The sequence below is a fragment of the Theobroma cacao genome, chromosome 9 (assembly GCF_000208745.1).
Source record: "Theobroma cacao cultivar B97-61/B2 chromosome 9, Criollo_cocoa_genome_V2, whole genome shotgun sequence".
NCBI lineage: Eukaryota > Viridiplantae > Streptophyta > Magnoliopsida > Malvales > Malvaceae > Theobroma > Theobroma cacao.
In genome coordinates, this window is record NC_030858.1 from 30,185,280 (window position 1) to 30,207,683 (window position 22,404).

At 36.6% G+C, this 22,404-nt stretch overlaps 2 protein-coding genes across 2 annotated transcripts; both read right to left on the reverse strand.

Moving 5' to 3' along the window:
- LOC18589912 (magnesium-chelatase subunit ChlD, chloroplastic) lies at nt 15-7,907 on the reverse strand. Its single transcript, XM_018128245.1, has 15 exons — nt 7,481-7,907; nt 7,006-7,184; nt 6,403-6,487; nt 6,010-6,326; nt 5,799-5,922; nt 4,859-4,951; nt 3,888-3,983; nt 3,192-3,329; nt 2,818-3,018; nt 2,161-2,316; nt 1,570-1,677; nt 1,245-1,379; nt 753-911; nt 339-459; nt 15-273 (listed from the first exon to the last, which is right to left on the reverse strand). The coding sequence occupies exons 1-15, from the start codon at nt 7,763-7,765 to the stop codon at nt 188-190; spliced, it is 2,283 nt and encodes a 760-aa protein (XP_017983734.1). The 5' UTR covers nt 7,766-7,907; the 3' UTR covers nt 15-187.
- Nucleotides 11,002-22,194, reverse strand: LOC18589913 (DDT domain-containing protein PTM). Its single transcript, XM_018127586.1, has 9 exons — nt 20,162-22,194; nt 19,440-20,054; nt 16,912-18,049; nt 15,837-16,125; nt 15,609-15,733; nt 14,192-14,652; nt 12,866-12,894; nt 12,037-12,690; nt 11,002-11,902 (listed from the first exon to the last, which is right to left on the reverse strand). Exons 1-9 carry the CDS (start codon nt 21,715-21,717, stop codon nt 11,193-11,195), a joined length of 5,577 nt encoding a protein of 1,858 aa, XP_017983075.1. The 5' UTR covers nt 21,718-22,194; the 3' UTR covers nt 11,002-11,192.

The window sequence follows — 22,404 nt, forward strand, 5'->3', positions numbered from 1 at the left end:
CTTATAAAAATAGATTTACCAAACAACTTCAATTTAATTTTAAAAATTATTATTTTTCATAAGAGTTTTTAAGCTAAAAAAAACCAGGCCAAACATGCTCTTCACAAGAGGTTTTGGTCTGATTTTGGCAGGAAACTCACAATTTTGGTGTTAGTTGATTATTAACATCATGAAAAAGCCTGACAAATCAAGAACTTTTCAAAGCTGATAATGCTTCCTTCGTTGTAGCTGAGATTACAGCATCTGAAGCATTTGGCAAATAATAATACTTCCCTGCAAGATAATAAATTTTATTACTTACATTTCATATGCATGGAAAACAATTTCAATGGACGCACCTTGAGCTACTCTTGCAATTTCCTTAGCAAATCCAGTTGAAACAAACTTGTTTTCTGTGTCAATGACAAGAAGGGACATTCCTGCTTTGTATATTTTCCCAGCCACTTCAAGAATCTCATCCTGCAGTATTTATATACATAAAATCGCATTAAAACAATTTCGTCAAACCCAGATAATATTCTGAAACCTTCATGTGTATCTTTCCGCTCATATCACTAATAAATTATTCAAGGGTTCAAACAGAAAAGATCATGGCTCCATTAGATTTACAAACCTAGATAATATTTAGGGATGGTCATATATAGCTATTATGTCCAGTTAAAGCCTAAAACAGAGGCTCTATTATCATTGTAGCAACTATACTTGAGCCTACAGTCACCATGCTACTTCCTAGTTACAGTGTCATAATTTACCTTCAATTCCTGAGCTGAGGGTCTAGGGGCATCGGAAGCAGCGGCTTCTGGGTCAGTGGATCTTTTCAGCGATATGTTGGCTCTGCCATCAGTTATTGCAACAATCATTACACGTCCCACATCACCACTTTTCTCTGCATTTAGCCCAACCCTGACAGCCTAACCATTTTAAAGTTTATAAGGGAATTAGAAAAGAAAACTCTGAATTTGTATCAAATTGTGCACTGAAAGGAATTTCATAGACAAGCTCAGGAATCACAGAGACATAACCATACAGTTATTATTCACAACAGAAGCATTGCAGAATAATGAGGCAACAATATTACAAACAGCCATGATGTAAAAGTCACTAACTACAAGTCAAAATGACAGGTAGCAAATGCGGAATAGTATGGCAAGGACAGCCATTATGCATGTCACTGAATACAAGCTATAGTGAATCGTTTTGGTACAATCTGTGCCAGAAATTGAGGATTCAGTATATATACATACCATGCTTAAACCATGAGCTAGGGGAGAGCCACCACCACATGGAAGTCTCTCAAGACGTTTTCTTGCCATTGCAATTGATCTGGAAGGAGGCAGAAGGACTTCTGCAGCATCTCCACGGAAAGGTATAATGGAGACCTACTCAACATTACCAGAAAATTGAAACACATTAATAATCCAGAAATATTCATGATGCTTTCATTACATCAGTTTTAATGGTTTGATTTTTGCCGAACACTTAAGTGCATTAACGGATCCCTTAATATGAATTAACATTTAGCATCGTTTGTATGCTAGGAAGTTCAGAATAAAATTGTCTCTAGTTTACCTGATCTCTGCTTGTATAACTCTCAGCCAGCAACTTAAGTGCAGCACCTTTAGCATTTTGCATTCGGTTCAATGCCATGCTCCCACTTGCATCAACCACAAATATTACCTGACACGAAATATATATATATATATATGTTATGAACTCAAGCATAAGACAAGTTTTCATTAGTACTTAAATTGAATTTATTTTACTATCTTCCTGCCTCATCGAGTGGCATGGTTAATAAACTGAACCAAAGCCAAAGGAGCAGATCCTAGTTAACACAATCTGCTTGAGCAATCTTCCCACATCAATTTTACTTCAATCATTATGCCTAAATAATCTGAAGGCATTCAGCTTCTTATAAATTAATTCTTTTATACTTCATGGTGAATACTGATAAATTTGGGATATTGCTAACTTCTATGTGTTAATCGATGCCAATGGAACTTTAGAAACTTTTATCAACAAACCTCCTGTTAGATTATATACTAAAAAAAACCGTAAAGTAAAAAGAACAATGAAATACATAGAACAAGCAGAAGGTATTTCTTGATAAATACATAAAATTAATAATAGAAGTAAGAAACAGAAGTAGCTCATCAATACCAATGCTCCTGCTTTTCTTGCCATTCTCTTAGCCCTCATGTCACTTTTCTCCACAAAAACTTTCCTACTTTTTTGAATATCTCTCTCCCTACGCAACTTTTGATATGGTGCAGCAGCTCTAAGTGTTGCATCAACAGCTAGTCTCTTCACTGGACCCTGTGGGGTAAACAATGCAGCTTATTCCAAAAATGAAGTTAAGAGTGGGCAAAAATAATGCATAGAAGATAGGAAAGAGTAAAGAAGATTGCTAATTCACCAGCCCATTTTGAGATTTCAACACCCTATTGGCAAACCAATGCACTCAATGATACAATAAATTTACTAGTCAGTTAACGTAAGGCAAAACAGTAAATAATATATGAATAAATAAAGAGGACGCAGGGTGTAAAAGAATTAGAGAAAGGGGAGAAAGTAAGCAGATTCTGATAGGAACAGATCTAGCAAAAGGAAGAAGATTAACAGGCCTTGTAAGAAATGTTATACCCTTCATTGGGTTACACAAAATATTGGAAGTTTGGCTTGCAAAATATAGTATTTTTAACAGTCATTATATACTTCAAAAATATTTTGAATGAAGAATCTAGGAAGTTTTGGAAGCTAGTGGCATCCAGCCCCTTTATCTAAACTTACAGGGTTCAGGGAAGGGACAAGACTAACCTTCGGGAGCATTGGTTTAATATATCGGCCTCTATCCTCTGAGAATATAACATTCTTTGCTCTTCCAGCCTTCCCTCGTCTCCTCTGTGCTTGTTGTGCAAAGAAAAGTAGTTTCTCATCCACCAAACCCCCTTCTGCATCAAAGATAAATTCTTCAGGTATTTGCTCTTGTTGTTGCTCATTCTCTTCATCACTGTCATCCTGGTTGCACACAAAGCCTCGCATTTTAAGTAGACTTACTTCACTAGTAAAATTGTTTAGTTTTAAATAGAATATACAATGATAGCCAGGTCCTCAAGGAGAAGGATTTGGCAGATTTTAGTTGATTATAAACAACAATTCCTCTTGATGTTGAAATCTTAATGTTAACAAACCTCTTGATCTTCCTCCTCATTTTGCTCCTCCCCAGATTCTTCATTTTGTGGAGGTGGAGGTGGAGGCGGAGGCTGTTGGTTTTGTTGATCTGGTGGGTTCTCATTTATAATGGAACGAGGAAGAATGACAAGCTCCACCTGCATTGGATATTGGATAACATATCAACACAAATTTATTTGTAAGGTTTCCAATATTTTGCTTTTATGATGCAGACAAAAAACAGCAGGTACATCATGAAGCAGATACTTTTTCCTTTTTAACGTCAATATTTCTTCCCGACCACCCACCAAAGAGAGAGAGAGAGAGGAGAAGAGATGAAAGAGTATATATGATGCTCCAAAATAGAAATTTAATCAAGCAGATATTTAAACCAGTGATTAGCAGATATTTTAGCAAAACCTGCAACGCCACAAAGAAGTATCATATGTCCCTCAAGTGTGAAACAGACATATGCCCAAAAGTTGGCTGCAACTAGGAAAGGGCAGAAGTAACAACAGCACATTGCATGACAAGCAATAAGAGGCAAGATTTGCTTTAAAATTTTGGAAATCAATCAGAAACATATAAACAGGAGGTCTGGTGATGAATGGCTGAGAAAATTTGTTGCACATGTTCTCCAAACAGGTGAATGGAAAGTGTTAGTATCTAGTGCATCTACACAATCACTGAGCAAAATCATAGTAGGAAAACTTAACAGCTTTTTTCAGGTCATCCACAGTGACTCTTTCACGTCCTTCCAATGCAGCCAAGCATTTTGCAACCCGAGCAGCATATAGCTCAGCTCTGTGTCCCTGTGAATCATTTGAGTATTAGTTATTTTTCCATACCTTGATTAAAATAATATCTTCCTATCCATCAAACAATCTTCAATTAAAAAAATCCGAAAATTCATTATCAGGAAAACACAGTACGCATCAATCTTAACCTTTGCTATGTTCTTAAACTACAAAAACCATCATACCCTCATTTTTTGCTTAAGAATGGCATGTATTGGCAGCAACATTTGCCATTTTTCTTAATGGTTGCAGTTCATGAAGGTGATCCCCTACAGTGAGATAGTCCCCTACTTATTCTTTGCTAGTCTCTGACAGAAGTTTTATTGTGTTGTTTTTCTCTTTCTCCATCTTTTGTGCTTGAACAATACAAAGTGCTCCTCTGCTATATGTCCATCCAAATACCATGTTTTAAACATCCTACATTTCTTAAATCCTCAGTCTCTAACTACAAGAAAATCAGTGATGTTTCTTTCACAAAATATAATCACTCCAAAGGATCTTCCAGTGATCCCAAGTCATTTTATCCATATGAGCAACTACACAGATTAATATGAAGCAGGAAAGTAGTGAAGATTCCAAGTCCCTGATAAGAACTTAAGGAGCAGCACTCATAACTAAAACATTAGATTTTCCTAATAAAAATATCACTATACATCCTTGTTCCCAGGAGGAAGCTAGGGGCAAAGAACTATTTGCCTAAAGCTTTTGAGATTGAAGACTGATGGCTTCAGCTCAGTCAGCTTCTAGACATGTGGGACACTGATTCCTCTTCAACTGAGAGAATTTTTGGGTGTTACAGCATAAGAGGATTGGGAAGGGACAAGTTAGTGTAATTTTTGTTATTCAAAGTGGTTGGAAAATAAAAACCATACAAAATGTAATCTCAGCACCTGGCAACCACCTCGAAGGGCTTCCATAACCAGGTACTTTAATTGTTCTCGGCTGATTGTAACATCCTTCAAATACTCTCTCGCTAAAATGATCTGCGAATAATAAATGCACAAGAGACAAACAATATTCATCCTTCTGCATAACAAAGTACCAGAACAACCAAATTTCAGATACACATTAAATTAACAAAGGTTAGGGTTGAGAAGCAAGTTCTTGCTAAAACTTAATGGTAATCATGCAACTGAACTGCTGAAAAAATAAGGTGATATCAAAGTCATTAAACTTTACTAGCCAAATGTTGCCATTTCAACTACTTACAGTACATTTTAGGATGAACTGCTCCCCTTGAAAAAAATTTTGAATCCTGACAGAGGACATTTAAGGGGTTCATTCTATATACCTATTTTACAGGCAATAACTATTTGAACTACATAGCACTAAAGCCCACAAATATCGTAGAGAAACTTTCATAAAATGGACATAGAGATTTATACTTGTTCCCCATTAACTTACACAAAATAAACCCTCGAACTTTTTTCTATATAATTATGAGATCAATGTTTGTCAATATTAAGAAAGGTTGACCGAGTTTTATACAGTGGAAAATAGTCCTTGAGTGTTCTGGGGTACTATTTATAGTTAAAAGATGATGAAGCAAGTGCCGTCACATTGCAAAGAACTCAACATCTTGAACTTTTCTTGGTCTATGAACAATACGTTGAATTTGAGCACTTTATTACATACACAAGCTTTTGGGCATAAATGGATGAAGTATATACGTTAAAGCAAATGATTTCTTTTATACAGAAATTTTTTAAAGTCAACTCTTAAAGCTTTTGCAATCGTCTCTCATTCTAACGAAAGGTGGATTTTAGGAAAGCTCATCCTATTACTAGATTCAAAATCTGACTTAAAAACAAGCCATCAATGCCTGGTTACCTGAGTCTTAGCATACTCTGTTTCTTCCCCAACCATTTTAAAAACTTCATTGCTAGCTTCCTGAAATTGTGTTGCAATTCCAACTGCAGCAACACGATCTTCAAAACTCATTGGAAGATCTGCACTGCAGAGCAAGTATGCCATTAATAGAATGGGAGGGATATGTAAAAGCTAAGAACCCCATTCCGTCATCTAAAAACAAAATCTGTACCTCAAGTTAATTGCAATACGATCTAATAAATGTTCTCGTACAGCACCCTCTTCTGGATTATAAGTAGCAATCAAGAGAGGTTTGCAAGGGTGCTTGAAACTGATTCCCTCTCTTTCCACAATATTAACTCCTTCGGTCAGTACATTAAGAAGCAAATTACTAATGCCCTCATCAAGAAGATTAATTTCATCGACATATAATACACCTCTATGTGCTTCAGCCAGAAGGCCTGGTTGAAAAACAGTTGTTCCCGATTTCACAGACTCCTCAACATCAACAGATCCAATGAGTCTGTCCTCTGTGACTCCAAGTGGAATCTGGAGCAAGAGTGGACTGGGTATTTAAACAATAAAAACAAGCTCAACAGCAAAGGTTTTCTTGCAAGAAATGTACCTGAACAAAAGGAGATCTGACAACTTGAGTTTTAACATTTCCATCAGAATCATATTCTGCTTGCTGAGCTAAATCATCTTCCCACCTTCAGATATAAGGAAGACCAGGTCACTATCTTTAAAGGAATGAAAATGCAAAACTATTTTTGAATCAATTAGCCTCATATCTATTATCACAAAATCGGTGCAGTCTCAGTTTTTTAAAAGTTACAAGAGCTTAACTCAGAAGTTCTAGAGGCACCCGAGCATTTGGCTCATTGGTTGGTGCATAATCCCCCTGTCTAAAGAGCAGGGTTCGAATCCCCCCTCCGCCAATTATAAAAAAAAAAAAACTCAGAAGTTCTAGAGAAATTCTTCTAGCAGCAGAACATGGATTAACAATTCAAAAGAATATTGAAATATTCTCAGCAGGGACTGTACCAGCCACAATTTGGAGAAAAAATAAAAAAAAATTAATACGACTCTTGAGCTTAGAAATTCATGTGTGTTTTTTCATGACCCTAACAATATAATGTACAAACTTATGTAGGGACAAATTCATTTCCAATTAAGAAAAACCAAAGTACTAATGTGATTATAACTGGTAAGAGTTCAGTGCTTGTACTCCTCTGGGCAGGCTGGATCTGCATTTGCTATTGAACCAACAACTACATCAATGGGTGGCAAAATTGCATGCAACCCACGTGCCATCACTGTCTTGGCTGTTCCTCGCCTTCCCGAGATAGCAATCCCTCCAATCTCACGATCAATAGCCCCAAGTAAAAGTGCAGTCTTAATGGCATCCTGTGACAACGGTTAATCAAGAGTCAGATATGGGTAAGCATCTGACATATGACTATATTCAATTTTTTTCAAATCCATGTCCACTATTAAGCCTCCAAAATAAAGAATCAGAGTAATAAAGCACATACTTAAGTAAAATTTCCATTAAACTAGAACCTCTAAAATTTCAACTAAAACCACGAGACATTACTTCATCAACAAAGACATACAATATCAATGACCCATTTTTTACTTCTTCTAAAGCATTTCCTTCCTTCCATATAAACAACAAATGAGAGAGAGAGAGGAACAGAGACCTGGCCAACCACGGCAGCTAAAGGGAAGTACTGTCTACCATAAGAACAAGAAGAGGGATCTTCAGAGGAAATGACTGCCCCATTGCTTGAGTTTACCGTAGCATTTGAAGTAGCAAGAACACGGCGAAAGCGACTGCTATTGTAACTTTGAAAGCGTTTCTTCGGGTTCAAGCAAGAAGAAGAAGGGAAGAAGAGAAAGGGGTATGGCTTGAATAGGATAGGGGACGATTGAAGCTGAGACAGAGAAAGAGCAGAACAAGTAGAAGACGTAGCTGAAAAGGCCATTGGTTTTTAACAAAAGAAAGAATGAGAGAAAGCAAAATCTGTTGGGTTGCTTCTTATCTCTTGTAACGCAATCTCGTAATCTAATCTTTTCTCTTCTTCCGTTCCTTCCCCCGTCTGCTGCAACCCTTTTAACTGTTTCTTGCCTTGAGCTCTTTTTCTCCCACTCGCTGCGTCACGCGCGTATCCAGCATTTTCTTCCTTTTTGTAAAGGAGGAATCTTATTTAAATAAATTCAAGGTGACATCCTAGGCCATTGGACCCCAAGGTGTCTGCTAAACAAAAGTACAGAAATGTTTTCAGGAGGAGAATCAAGAAAATGAAATCTTAGACTTAAATCTTCATGTTCATTCGACACACTGATTGATTTTACTGAATTAAACTATATTTTCAATTCTTATTTAAAAACTGTCGGATTGATTCCATGAGTTGAATATTAAGCTCCAAATCATTGTCCTGGTTCCTTATTTTTTGCAAGTCAACAATGAGTCAGTTTTCACTTTGTACTTTCTCGTAACACAATTGTAATCCATAATAGATTGCCCAAAGTCCGCTGTTAGAGAGGAAACCTGTTAACCATGCACGAGTTGCATCGCATCTCTAAGCAGTCCACCCGCTGCCGCTAATCCTGGTTGCCCTCTAGCACTACCATCTACATTCACCTTTACAAATGGTGCCACAGGCTTTGTCCAGCTAACCACTATTTCTTGCTTGATCCTTTGATGGTCCCAAGGTAAAATGTCCCAGGCTTCTTTGGATTTTGACCATATAATTTGCTTTCCATTATAAGGCCAAGAAAATTTGCCATCAAATATGAATAGATTGCGCCAAACCCAAAAACACCATAATGAGTAAATAAATATGGAACCCCATGGGATTTGTTTCATGCAAGAACAGCGAACTCCGCATGTTGGTCGGTATCCAACCTTGTAAATCCTGCTCAAAAAACCCGCTATTCGCCAGGCCTGGATTGATAGCTACCCACATCTGTTTAACTCTGCTGCAGTCACGTAACACATGAGCTACATTCTCTTCGGTTGACCCACAACATGAACAGGCAGATGAAGATAATAATCCTCTCGTTGTCAATCAAGAAGCAGCTGGTAAAGAATCATGAAGCAATCGTCAAATAATGTTGAACGGACCAATAAACTGCAACCACCAGTTTTGGTATGACTAACACTACCTAGTCGTAATGGATTTCCTTCCACCGCTCAGAAATATTTTTACAAATTTATTTTAAAATTTGTTTCTCCTCCTTGTAATAAAGACTAAACTGTAGAATTTTCTCCTCCTTAAAAGGAGCAATGAGCAGGAGCACAACTTTTAGTACATGATGATGCTTTAATCTCATTCAAACCAATGTACATAATTTTCATATTGATCATTTACAAGTATAATACATAAAAATATTAGTACTATTTTATACATATATTAGTCAAAATATGGAAAAAAAAAAAAAAACAGGGCAAATTTTAACAAAGAACAATTGCTAGCATGGTAGTATTCAGGTCAGTCGCTTATATGTGCTTCCAACATCCAACGTACGTGCTTCCTTGTCTTGTCTAGAATGACACCCACCTATTCAAAGCCAAAACAAACAAATAACTTTAGTTCACTTGGAAATCACAACATGCTACAAAAATTCAGTCGATCCCAGCCCCTTCAACAAGTTCACCACCCATTACCTCTATGAAGCAAAAACCTTCAAACATCCAACACCCCTTTTGTGATCAATACAATACAAATTACCACGCTCGGCTCACACTTGTTCCACCTATCTTATTAATAACACACATTGTCAATAAAACTAAATAAATAATGCAAATGCTAAATTGCATATGATATTTCTTTGGTAAATCTAAAGTGAATATGTATTGTAGCAACTTTTAAATACCCTGCACCCACAAGTATTTCCCGAATCATTGGTCCCTAGACAAAATCAAGGTAGCCATGTAGTCACTTGAGCTTCATTATGGCAAATTTCAGTCCCCCACCTGGTGATGGCACCTACAACAATAGTCTTTTCATAAAAAATATAGTACATGTCAAATTAAATTTTATTCGGAGTGAAAACCTATTGGAAGAAATTCATTGTGTTCAACATACCCCGCAAAAGTACAACAGGATGAGATTCATGAGAAGATTTAAGAAAGCAAATGCCTAAAGATCCTCGTTACTAGATAAGGGCAGGGCACAGAGGGAGGGCTCTGAATCTTTCATGTGCTTCATTGTCTTCCAAACAACCACCCACTCTCCCCCCCCCCCCCCCCCCTTTTTTTTTCCCTAAAAGTACAAAAAAAAAAAAACAAAGGAAAGAAAACCATACAGAGAACAAATATAACTAACTTCGACCAGATTTTACATCATTATATACAAGAATTGTAGGAAAAAACTTACAACAATGCAGAAGGTATTACATATCGGCTACTAATCATGCTGTAACACATTGCAAGATTGTTCTTTGATACAATACTAACTTACGACACATTGACACCAGAAATCATGCATTCCAAAAATCAGCCCCTTCCCATAAAAAAGTACAATAATAAAGAAGATGGAAGGAAATTAAACTAGCCTCTAGGATCTGAAATAGCTGTGATAAGATAAAATAACAATTAAAATGCCCACAAGAGCTTCAGCTACCACACCAAAACAAATCAAACAAACTCATGGCTATAACAGCGCAAGAGAGCAAAATAGCATGAGAACTTGAGAGAAGCAAACCTTTCAGGAATAAGAGAGTTTCTATAAAAATTAAAATTAAAAAAAAAATCACCATCACCACCAGCATCAACAAACTACACCAGAACCCACTATGTTCGGTCACCTATGAGGATCATATTGCACAAGTGAGAAAAAAAAAGGGACAATAAAACATTCATAATATATGCCCTCATGTCAACCAGAATTCAAAACTAAATGTAGAAGTCAAAGATCCAATAAGCAAACCCATGACTCCTACCAAAAATACTAACAAGAACAATAATAAGAAAAAAGGTTAAGAGGTGACTGTCACCTGCACTTTATCAGGCCAACCAACCAGTTCCAGAGGAATGAAATAATGCCGTCATGACAGGCCTCTGGATCACCCATCGACTTGCATGCCATGGGGTTGTAGAAATGCGAGAAGGCTGGCCAATAGCTCTCATGGCTTCTCCCAGACATGCCTCCTGTCACTCTTTTCAACCTTAAAACCAATGCAATTAAGTGAAGCAATCTTCATATGGATCAGAGCATTATGATTCATAGGCTCAAATAAAACTTTTATTTTTCTGTTGGAAATGAATCATTCCAATTAACCATTTAAGAATCTTCCATGATTTCAACATCAGAAAATTTACATGTAACCCTAGTCCTACAATAAATCTAGCCTCTACACCAGTCCCAGTCCTGTTACACCAATTAAATGTTAAACCATAAATCTAACCTAAGTTGTTTTTCCTCCATCATCTAAAAATTCAACTGATGCCGCTAACTTATCCAGATGCAACTCAGCAGAGCATCCATCTGCTACTGACTTTGGAAAGGTTGCTGTGTTCACCAGATCATCATGGGTGCTGTCATGACCCAAGGATGCCAATTCAGTCTCAAATGAATCCAGCTGAACATCGTTGGAAAGGCACTCTGCCTTATCGACTGCAGTTGCAGTTATATGTCCTGAATTGATTCTACTCTCTTCCAACGTAGACTTCTCATCAGATGTTAGTGTATTTGGTTTCAATTCATTGTTAGAAATTTGCTGTGCATCTATACCCTGCTTCTTATCAAGTAAAGTCCCATTTGATTCTAATTTATATTCCAAAATGGGACCCTGACTTGTTTCCAAACTGGTACCTAATTGCTCTTCCTTATGGAAGCACTCGTCATCATCTGCCAATAAACCTTGACGAGTTTCACTTGAAGGAGACTCTGTTTTTAAATTTACATGACATGGAGAAGGGAAAGCCCCATGTACTTCCTCAGAAGATTCAGTCCTAACACTATTTTGCATCTCAGCCAATTGAGATCCATCAATTCTAGTGGCCACCATATTGGGACAGACAGGAGGGGTCCTCTTACAGCAGACATGACACCTAAATCCAATAATCTTGCTTTTGTTCTCTGAATTCAGTCCATAAGCATCTCCATGAAACCACTCTGCATAAATCATTTGAAAGGAATATTATGAAAACAAATGTACTGAACAAAAGTTTTATGCATCAACAGTCCATCTTTATAACAATAGACCACCAACAGTGAAAACAGATATAAAAATGATGAAAATCAATTACCTTCACAAATTTCACATGCAACATAGTTTGAACTGGATGCATATCCTGCTTCACAACAAAGAAGACATTTGGGTTGATTGAGAGAGACATTCATATGTTCAGAAGGGGCAAACAACATTTTTCTTTGAAATTGCATCACCCGTTCATCGTCTGGCTTACTAGACAACCGAAGACCATTAAGCCAGTAACTATGATAAGCCCTTGTTCTCTTCTTCTGCCAAGAAGTGCATATCTTCGTTTTCTTAGGAGCCTTCTTCTTTGATTTCTGTTTGCTTTTCTTGCACCTACCAGGCTTTTTCTTTTGCACAGAAATGTATTTTATTTTCCTAGGTGAACGACGCAGTGGCACACCGGCAGCAACCTTTTTATCCTTCTGTGACCGCAGTGACATCCGTATGGCAATTGACTTTTTATTGTCTTTTGACCGCATCGATTTGCAATTTGTAGAGGCCTTTTTACTTTTTTGTGGCAGCTTTTTTGCACTTTTTGTGTTGGTCTTCCCCCCCTTTGTGTCACCTTTTCCTCTTTTTGCATCACTTCCCCCTCTTTTTGCATTAACATTCGACTTCCCATCTTGACATCGGTGGCACGTATACGTGCATTCAGCAATGATTGCTCCAGCAGATTTTCTAACATGCCTCTTATGAAAAAATCCTAAAATTATATCAAACTAATCAGAAATGTGAAAAAACATGCACATAGAAGCATGTGACAAGTGAGAAGCTTATAAAAGCAATACCATCAAGCATGCAGAGAATCACTTTCTAAAAGCATATGATGTATTTAAGCACAAGACAAATACACTTTAGCATAGAAGAGCACCACTTACCCTTACAAATATGACAGCGTACAGCTTCCCTGCCAATTTGATAAAAAAAAAAAATCAAAAACATAGTAAATAAGAGAAAGGTATTTAAGGGACAACAGACCATTAATGATTAGGCATTTAACTATGAAAATGTATATGCTTCAACGTGTATTCAAACCAAAAATTGATCTAATTCTGATCATTAATGACCATTTTTTGGATGCTATGACATATTAAGTTTTGTTATATTACTAAATTGTCCTTTCATAACTTTTAATATTATCAAGTTTGACAAAAATCCGAACAAATTATTTTAATCGGTTAAGTTTTCCTAATTACATCTACTTATTGCTTTGGTTGAGAACCATAAGGCAGTTTTCACTTTTCACATATTACTACTATTGCATTTTTGTTTACAAAAGCATGGATGTCTATAAACTTTCTTTTTGAATGAAATGAGACATTAAGTTTTGTTCTATTCCTACATTGTGCTATTATAATATTTAATATTATTGAGCTCAATGTAAATCCTAGCAAATTGATCATTAAGGTCGTTTTCATTTATCTTACTAACTATTGCATTTTTATTTTGGAAGACCCATTATTTAATTTTAAGCAAATTTTACTTGAAATGGTAAAAAAGAAACTTACTTAATCTCTTCTCGAGAAGAAAGTTATAATTGATAATTAAAATCACTTATTTCTACTTTCAAACTTTATATTTTAAATTTAAAAAGTGAACTTGAGCAAATATATTTAGACACAATGCATATGACTACAAATACTAGTTAGACCAATGTACAAATACATCCCCTGACAATTACTCTTTTCTTCTTTCAAAGATCACATCAACCAATTTATTTTCATTTTTTACTCATGCCAGCAATAAAGAAACAACAATATCCCTCAATTTCAAAGTTTTCAATCATTTGTCCATGAAGGGTTTTATTTCTATTCTTTCCTGGCACTTCTCTTATTGGTGCTTGAGTAACAACTGGGTAGACTTGAAGTTTCTAAATAATTCTATTCCTCTGAAGAAAAATAAAATACTTCCCAAATTTAGTCAGTACTATTATCTTGTAAAGGGATAATTATTTATCAACACCGGGGAAAAAAAACGTTAAGAAGTTTTATCATGCTCCAATATCTACCACTACATATCTTTTAAAGTCTTTTTTTTCAATCTTCTCAGTTATTAGCAATTTAGAAAACAAGGACTGACAATAAAATTTGGGACAGGGAATCTTAGTCACGTCTGTTCTACCATAACTTTCCTCCAATACCACGAAACTGAGACACCATTAAAAATGATAAAGCACTCAGAAGTAATAGAATGATTGTTTCTACCTGATGAGGACATCTTTGTTACAGTGCCCACACTGATAATACTCAGATCTTTCAGCTTTAGAAAATAGATAGGAGAACCCCCTTTTCTTTGATGAGTTCTTTGCATCCCTAATGATCTCAGAAGATTTTCCAGAAATCATCTTACTAGACTTACGGGCAATTCTCTTCTCTTCAAAACTTTTCAAGAGATGCAAGGGCACATAAGATTCATTCAACCAATATTTCTTTCTTTCACTTGAAGATTCTTCAACTGCAGTCCCATGTCTCATGACAACATCAGGAATGATTCTCCTCTTCCCAAAATCAAGAAGATACTTCACCCCATCTCCCTCTATGGATTTTCGGCGCACAACACATTTCTTGAACAGTCTGATTGATTTCTTAAAATCCTTATCTAATATAGGGAGAGCATGAGTGTTTTCAATGTCATCCCACCTAATGTTCGAATCAAGTTCTCTTACCTGGAAAATATAACATAAGAAAAATAAGCCAGCATTTATAAGAGTGGCCGGTTTATGAAAATTTTGATACAAACTTACTTATAAACATGTAACTGAAAATGCAAATAATCAAGGCAAACAATCAACCATGTAGGCCAATTATACAACATTATAGACTGCCTACCGTCTATTTAAGACATTTTAAAATTAATGTAATATGGCTAAAAGACTGGAATCATAGTCAGCAATATGGCTAAAAGACTGGAGCCATAGTCAGTGTAAATTAATTAAGAGAAGTGACACCACAAATATTAGAACTAAATAGCATTAATACATACTTTGCAACATGCATGCATATCCAGTATGGGTAAGACAAGGTGGAAATGCACTAGCCAAAGTTCAATAGTATTGGATCCACAGGGCAAAAAGTAACATGTCTCAAATAGCCAGACCTTGTCATGACAGCTAATCCTGGCTCATTGTCAAACCCATCATCTTCCTTCCAGTTCCAACCTCTAACTTGCAGTTATGGCTTGACCATAGATGAAGGATGACAATCTCATTTGTTCAATAAGAGCCCTACATGAATTGGTCTTTCAATGTAAGGTGATCATCCTCTCACTTTTGCCAATTTATTGCTTTGGCTTTTTAAGCTGGTTTCTGGATGTAATATACTAATTCTACCTTCTATAGCGAAACTTCAAACTCATTCGGTTTATATCTAGTCTTTTCTATATAGCCTCACGAGAGGGAATCAATATTTGAATATAGAAGGGAAAAGAAAAGGCAACTTTAAATCTCAGGACAGTGTGTCTAGAATCCGTGCAGTTTGAAGGCATTAATGAAGAAATTTTAACACTGCATGAAGGTGGAAGTCATTCATTTACAATTCAATGAATATACACAGCAGGAAGACTGGCATCAATTGCTACTACTCCCTACTGCAAATAAGACATGAGGCCATCAGGTAATCATACCTGTAAAGCAAGTTGTTCTATACTAGTTGATGACTCAACAGCAGCTCGCCATGCCATAGATTTGCTTCTCCTTGCAAAATCTGAACTCTCAGGATAGAGTATGCCTGGTATCTTTTTGCCACCTCCTGCAGAATTTAAAATTCAAAGAAATTCAGAATCATATTCAGTTATTAAAAAAAAACGACAATCAACCAGCAGAATGAGAAGAAAAAGAGGATAAATGCAGACCTTGCCTAGCAGCCTTAGAAGCCAAAGAGCGAGGTAAAACCTTCCAGTTGAACAATTGACGAGAAACCCTACCACCCCTCCACCAACAAATACTTGGTCCTGCAGCAGGGTTAGAAGTTGGGTTACTTTCACCATCATTGCTTCTGCCCCTTTTTCTTGCAATCCCATGCTTAGCAGATGCACGACTTGAAGCAGTCACAACATGAGAAGCAGAACCCATGGTGACAGCAGAATCGACATGTTTCATCCACTCTGCTGAAAGAGCAAGATGATGTAGATTTGCCTCTAACTGTATCATGCCCGTTACAACATGAATAATGTCACAAAGAGAGAGAGAATAAGATTGAAGTAATATATATTAGATTATTGATCAAAGTTACATGCATTAAGTGGTTATAGTTGATAGATGACTAGGGTAAAAATGAGAAGTTGAGATGGTAAAACCTAACCTAACAAAAACAACCCATCTAACGTTCTTAAGAACTAGACTGAAAACGACCAGAATTCACTGAGAAAGTTAAAGGTTCAGACTTGACCCCAAGCCAAACTCCAAATTACCTGAACCCGATTAGTATTTGGTTTCATAAAAATGTGGAAAAAGTTTGCACAACCCCAAAAGACCAGACCAACCTAACCTAATCCAATCTAACTCTAATATCAACTATCTATGCGCAAAACTGTTCAAAAATGTCAAAATTGAAATAAACCAAACCTGAGCACCAATTGCCACCTTTAGAAATAACAGTTTTAACAAATCTCATTTTCACAGGAACCACGGTTAAACACCACTCCAAATTACACACACACATCAAGAAAAATAAATAACATTTTTTTAAAATAGAGCCCTTTTAATTAAATTCCAAACCAACCATCCAAAAAATAAGTATGCATATTGGAAAGAGATTGAATTGGACTTAGCAGTAACTATTAAACAGATTTGTCTTAAGGTATTAGCTTTAAACATTCTGTCACTCAGAACTTAGGGTGATGCCATATACACTGCTCAGTTGAACCCCTAAAAACCATAGGTGAAAAAAACTTCAAGTTATGCAGAAAATAGACAAAAAATACTTACCATTAGCAAAAAATGCTTGAGAGATGCAACATCAGAAGCCTTGAGAATGCTTTTATGCCAGATCTTGATGTATTGTGGGTTCAGCCATGGACCCGACAGAAGCCCATGCAAACGATTTTCAATGGAAAATGCATGGCATATGACATCTATAACATGGCCCTTTTTGTTCCACTTTGACTGAAGGCCAACCATCTCACTTTTTGAAACTTCCTGGACACAACGTGAAGTAATTTTAAACAAGCAATCTGTATCATCCATTGGATATCTACAGCAGAAGCACCACCCACAATTTTCTTTGCGTGCATCTACAAATAGATTATTAATATCAGGCCAATGAAACCTGTTCGATTTTTTCAAAATAACCTTCATCTGCATTGCAATTATCTCCTCAACAGATTTTAGAGAGTCTTCATTTGTCTTTTCTGATGGCTTACCCATTAACTCTTCTACAACTAATGACGCAGTTTGGGCAAAACTATAGTAATTCAAGTAGCCAGTCCCAGGCGGTGTTTGTGATGCATCACCTCTTTTTGCATTAATTGCACATAGGGTTTGCTGAGGTGCTAACTTTATCTTGCTTTCTTGATATAAACCCTTAGATATTAAAGAACAGTCTTCAAGATTTGAGGATTTTCCTGGAACCTCAGATTGGTTTGAGAACTCAGTAGATCCTTGTTTCTGGAAGTTATGAATGACCGAACCCATTTGCATTGTTTCAGCTGACCCTTCAGAACTTATATATGGGATTTCTGTTCCAGCCACCGAATCCAACAAGTTGGCAGACTCTGTAACCTCAACATCAAGATGACCAGAATTTCCAGCTACTTCCTTGTCTTCCTGTTTCCCATCATCAACAGTCTCATTTTTAATTGCACTTGTTTCTCCAGAAGCCAGAGGTGGCAGGACTGTGCTAGCTGTAGGAATTTGCCCCTTCATCAGTGTCTCAGAACAAACAGAATTCAGAGAGTCCAAGTTACTACTAGCTCCATTTGAGCCAACAGCTACATCCCACTGCTTGTGGATTGCTTTTAATATGTCACGATACAATATATCTGATGATTTTAGCACATCAATTATAACATTGAGGTCATCTCTGTGGTAATAATTCAATGAGTACTCAGCATCATATGAATCTAACCTGCAATTTCAACAACACAATGTCAAAGTAACACCAGAAGCAACAACATATTGAAAGAGAATTGTCACCCAGGATATTAATAATCTTTTGTGCCAAAATTTTTATAAAAAAAATTAAAATTCAAATCTTCTATGTTAATACACAACTGCCAAACCAATAAACAAGAGGTAAACCAATCAGAGCCTACTTAATAGTGAAAATTGAATAAAATAAAATATCTGAAGGAAACTTTTATTTGAAACCTTCCAGTTTCCCCAACATTTCTACATAAAGCCTTGATTTATTAATTTGCTATATCTGCTTTGATTTTTCAAATAGATACAATATAAGCCTTTCATACAGATCTTTCAAATAATGGAATAGAAATCATAATATTTACAAATTTTACCTTAACCATATCCAATTGTCTTAAAAAAACCTTAGAAGTCAAGCGAAAAATAAGAACAAAACACCATTCCCCTAATCATTCAACATACTTTGGAAGAAGAGTAGAAACTGCTAATTTTTCATATTTCAAACATTCCAGTTGAGCAAGGAAGAACATGCTATATGGGTAGCGCCCAACATCTTCATATAATGACAAGGAAAATACATGTTTGTATCATGCATAAGAAACAACGGAGGCTGAGAGAAACAAAGATTGGGGAAGACAAATGACACTAATTTCAGAAAAATAGACCAAACAAACACATACAGAAACTCAAAATCTACCATATGAAACTAAATGACCCCATAAAATACTCTTGCAGTAAGTTAGTCGATCAGAAAGAAATAAAATTCATCATAAACAACACAAAATCCTAACAACTGGTAATTGTTTTTAGGACTTGATGCCTCGGGGTTGATGAAAAAAAATAATTTTATTGTAGCAAGTCACAAACTCTGAAGTTGCCTTCTTCTGATTCAAAAGAATTTATAATCTGGATGAAAAATTATGTTTTCCTTTTTTTTGGCAATCCCTCTAATTCAAATTATAAATAAGAAAAAAAGCTATGATATTATAATTCAAGCAGAACTATGCAATTATAATTTTTGGTGAAAAACTGTGCAACAATATCATTTCAAAATAGAATCATGATTAAATATTTAGAAGAATGCAAATCATCAAACAAAAGATCTTTTTTATTTACATAAGCAATTCCCAAAAAGATCATTGATCATGTCATATATAATAACCCTTCTACTTCTACATGTTGGGTAACATGAAGTTTGTCATGAATGGGTCAACAAGGTTACTGATGACAAGAAATTTTTTTCACTATTCTTCATTCAGCCAGAAGAGAACACCCACTCATAGGACAGAAATGTATTCATCAACAATAACAATAACAATAACATAGTAAGTCTTACTTAATAACCTATATCTACAGGTTGAGTAAATTGAACTTACACTAACAAGTAACCAGAACTGTTATAATATAACCGACCGTGAGGATCAATGACCAAAAGCTCTGCTCCTCTAGGTGATTTACGAGGTTTCATCCAAGGCTTATGTCTGTCAATTGCACACTCAGGGCAGTACCAGTCACCTTCTGGCAAAAGGGCATTGACAACACCTACACACTTCGAATGGTAAGCAGCAGGACAGCCATCACAGCATATTAGACTCCCATCCATCTTACAAAGGCAGCAATCATCACTATTCCAGTCTGTAGTGTCATCAACTACCTCCTCACTCAGGCCAGATCCACCTGACACGTCCATAGCACCTTTTCTTTTCTTGGAACCCTCAATGTTCATATTTCGATCAAAATCCATTTCAGACTCAGATGCCAAAGACCTTCTATTAAGCTCAGATCTTATGGCTTCCACCTCAATCATATCATCACACAAACACTGAAGTATCTCAACCTTAACAGCTGCAGGTTGCTTATAATAGTCACTTCTGAAAAGTTTCAAACTAGTAAGATCAAAACCACATTTCAATCCTGAACCATGAATGAGTAGATACTCCACCATGAAAATGGGCCACGTAATAGAGTCCAAGAAACCCCAATTAAGACTCCTACATTGTAAGATCAACAAGAAATATCAAACACTGATAACTGGCAAACAAAATTTATGTTGAAAAGGAAAAGACGGGAGGAAAAAGAATGAAAAGAATAAAAATACCTCAAACATTCAGAAGCAGATTCGGAACCTTCATTAGAAAGGTACTCCAAATGCTTTCTCAGAGTTTGCAAAATGGATACATGAATACAATCAATTAATGAGCTGGCAGATTGGCACTTCAATGCCGCCACAAAATCCTCCAACTCGAAGGGACTTAAAAATAATAAAGTACTAAATGACCTCAAACAAGCATAAATAGAAAAAATATCAAGTACAGCAATCCCATCCAAATTCAAATTCTTGGAAGATGGTGGTAGTTGCAGCTTTGGAGGAAGAATAATAGGCTCTTCAGACACTTTACGACCTGACCTAACCGGCTTCTCCTCTGTTACTGCACTAACTGAAGGAGATGTTGACAAATCACCAACTGCAAATGTTGTTACTGTTGTAGGTGGTGGTGTGCTTGAAACATGATTTTTAGCAGACCCTCGGCGAGCACTTCTTCTCAACACCCTTTCTGTTGTAGAATCCAAATCATTTATAACCTTTCTTCTCTTTCTCCGCCCACTAGCTTGTTTGTATGAACTTCCAGTATCAGCTTGGCACCCATCCATTACTGCAGTACCAGGCTCAGGGACACCCTCTAATCCAACTCCCTGACAATCATCAGCCTTGGCAACATGCCTATCCACAGCACTATCTTTCTCAAGGATTCCTTCAATAGACCCTAAACATGAATGGTCTTCCTTCAATTCCTTGTTAGAAGCATCCTCTTCCAAACCACTTTGCTCCATTCTCAGCGTTTCTTGAACTATCTCAGCACAAGTGGTAGATTCACTCCCTTGCCCCTGCCGTCCACAGTTAACATCAATAGCATCCTTACCAATCTCCTCGTCAACCCCTAAATTCAAATCAAAACCACATTCCCTCCGTTGGGTTTTGCAATTAACATCAATATTGTCATCCAAATCGCAATTCAAGTCCAAATTCAAATCAATACACCCTCTCTTCTTCATATTCTCTCCCCCACCACAAAACTTCCCATCGTCATCTAAATAATTATTATTATAATAAGTATCATTCAAATTCAAATCAAACCGAGAAGAATTCAAATCAATCCCATTTTTCATTTCAACATTCCCATTATTATTCAAATTCAAATTCAAATTCAAATTCAAATCCCTTCGAGACCCAACTCCCTTCGCATCTAGGGTTTCACTCAAATTCCCATCAAAACCCTCATTTTGCTTCAAATTCCCAACAAACCTTTCATTTAAATCAACATTTCCATTCATATTACTCTCTAGGGTTTCCTTCTCTACATTACCTGGACAAACGCAAACTTTCCTCTCAACGCGGCGTCGTTTCCTCGGCCTTCCAACCCTCGGCTTCTCACGGGCAACCTCTAAGCCCGGGTCGGGTCTGGGCTCGTAGGTTGGGTTAGAATCATCAGCCATGATAAGAGAAGCAACTTCGTGGAAGTCGAGTTCCTCGGAATCGCCGTCCTCGTAAACGATCTGGAAAAACCCAGATGAAGAATCAAATGAATTAACAGTTCCTGAGAAAATACCAAATCCTTTGAACTTTTTCTTCACGGATTTGCCCACAAACTCCATTTTCTCATTTTTGGGGTCTTTTTTTAGTTTCTTTCCCTCTCTTTTTCTTTTCGGGGTTTTTGAAAATGGAAATATCTATCGAGGCTAAAAGGGGAGAGAAAAAGAAAGAAAACCCAGACGGGAAATGCTGATTTAAATTCACGAGTAGCAGTCTAGAAGAAGGTTTGGAGGGGGTTTTAGAGAAATTGAAGAAACAAGGAAAGAAAAAGAGAGAAAGGGGGGGATTTGTGGGGTTTTTTCCCCTTACACTTATATTCTTTCTTTTCTCTTACAGGGAAATGCCCTTAACGTGCAAAGAAAGAGAGAGAAATATAAATTGGCTTTCCCCTTTTTCTTTTTCTTTTTTTCTATTAACGAAGAAATGAGGCCTCCTTGAAGAGCCGAAGTAGGGAGGAAAGAGGGTTCGATGTTAGGTGCGAATCAGATGTGGGGAAGAAAATAAGTGAAATATTTTGATATTAATAAAAAAATGTGTCTTTTATGGTTAGCAAGTACTCCATACTTTATTGTGACTAGTCAAAAAAGGTGGATTTCCTTCTTTCTGGTTTGTTCATTTGGGTATTTCCCATGCTTCTGTAACAGCTAAAATGGGGAGGAGGCTGTACAAGTCCATGTGAGGTGAGGAGGAAGAGAAGGGCGCCAATTTAAGATGGCATTTACGCTCCATATGTACTACTTACTACTTTC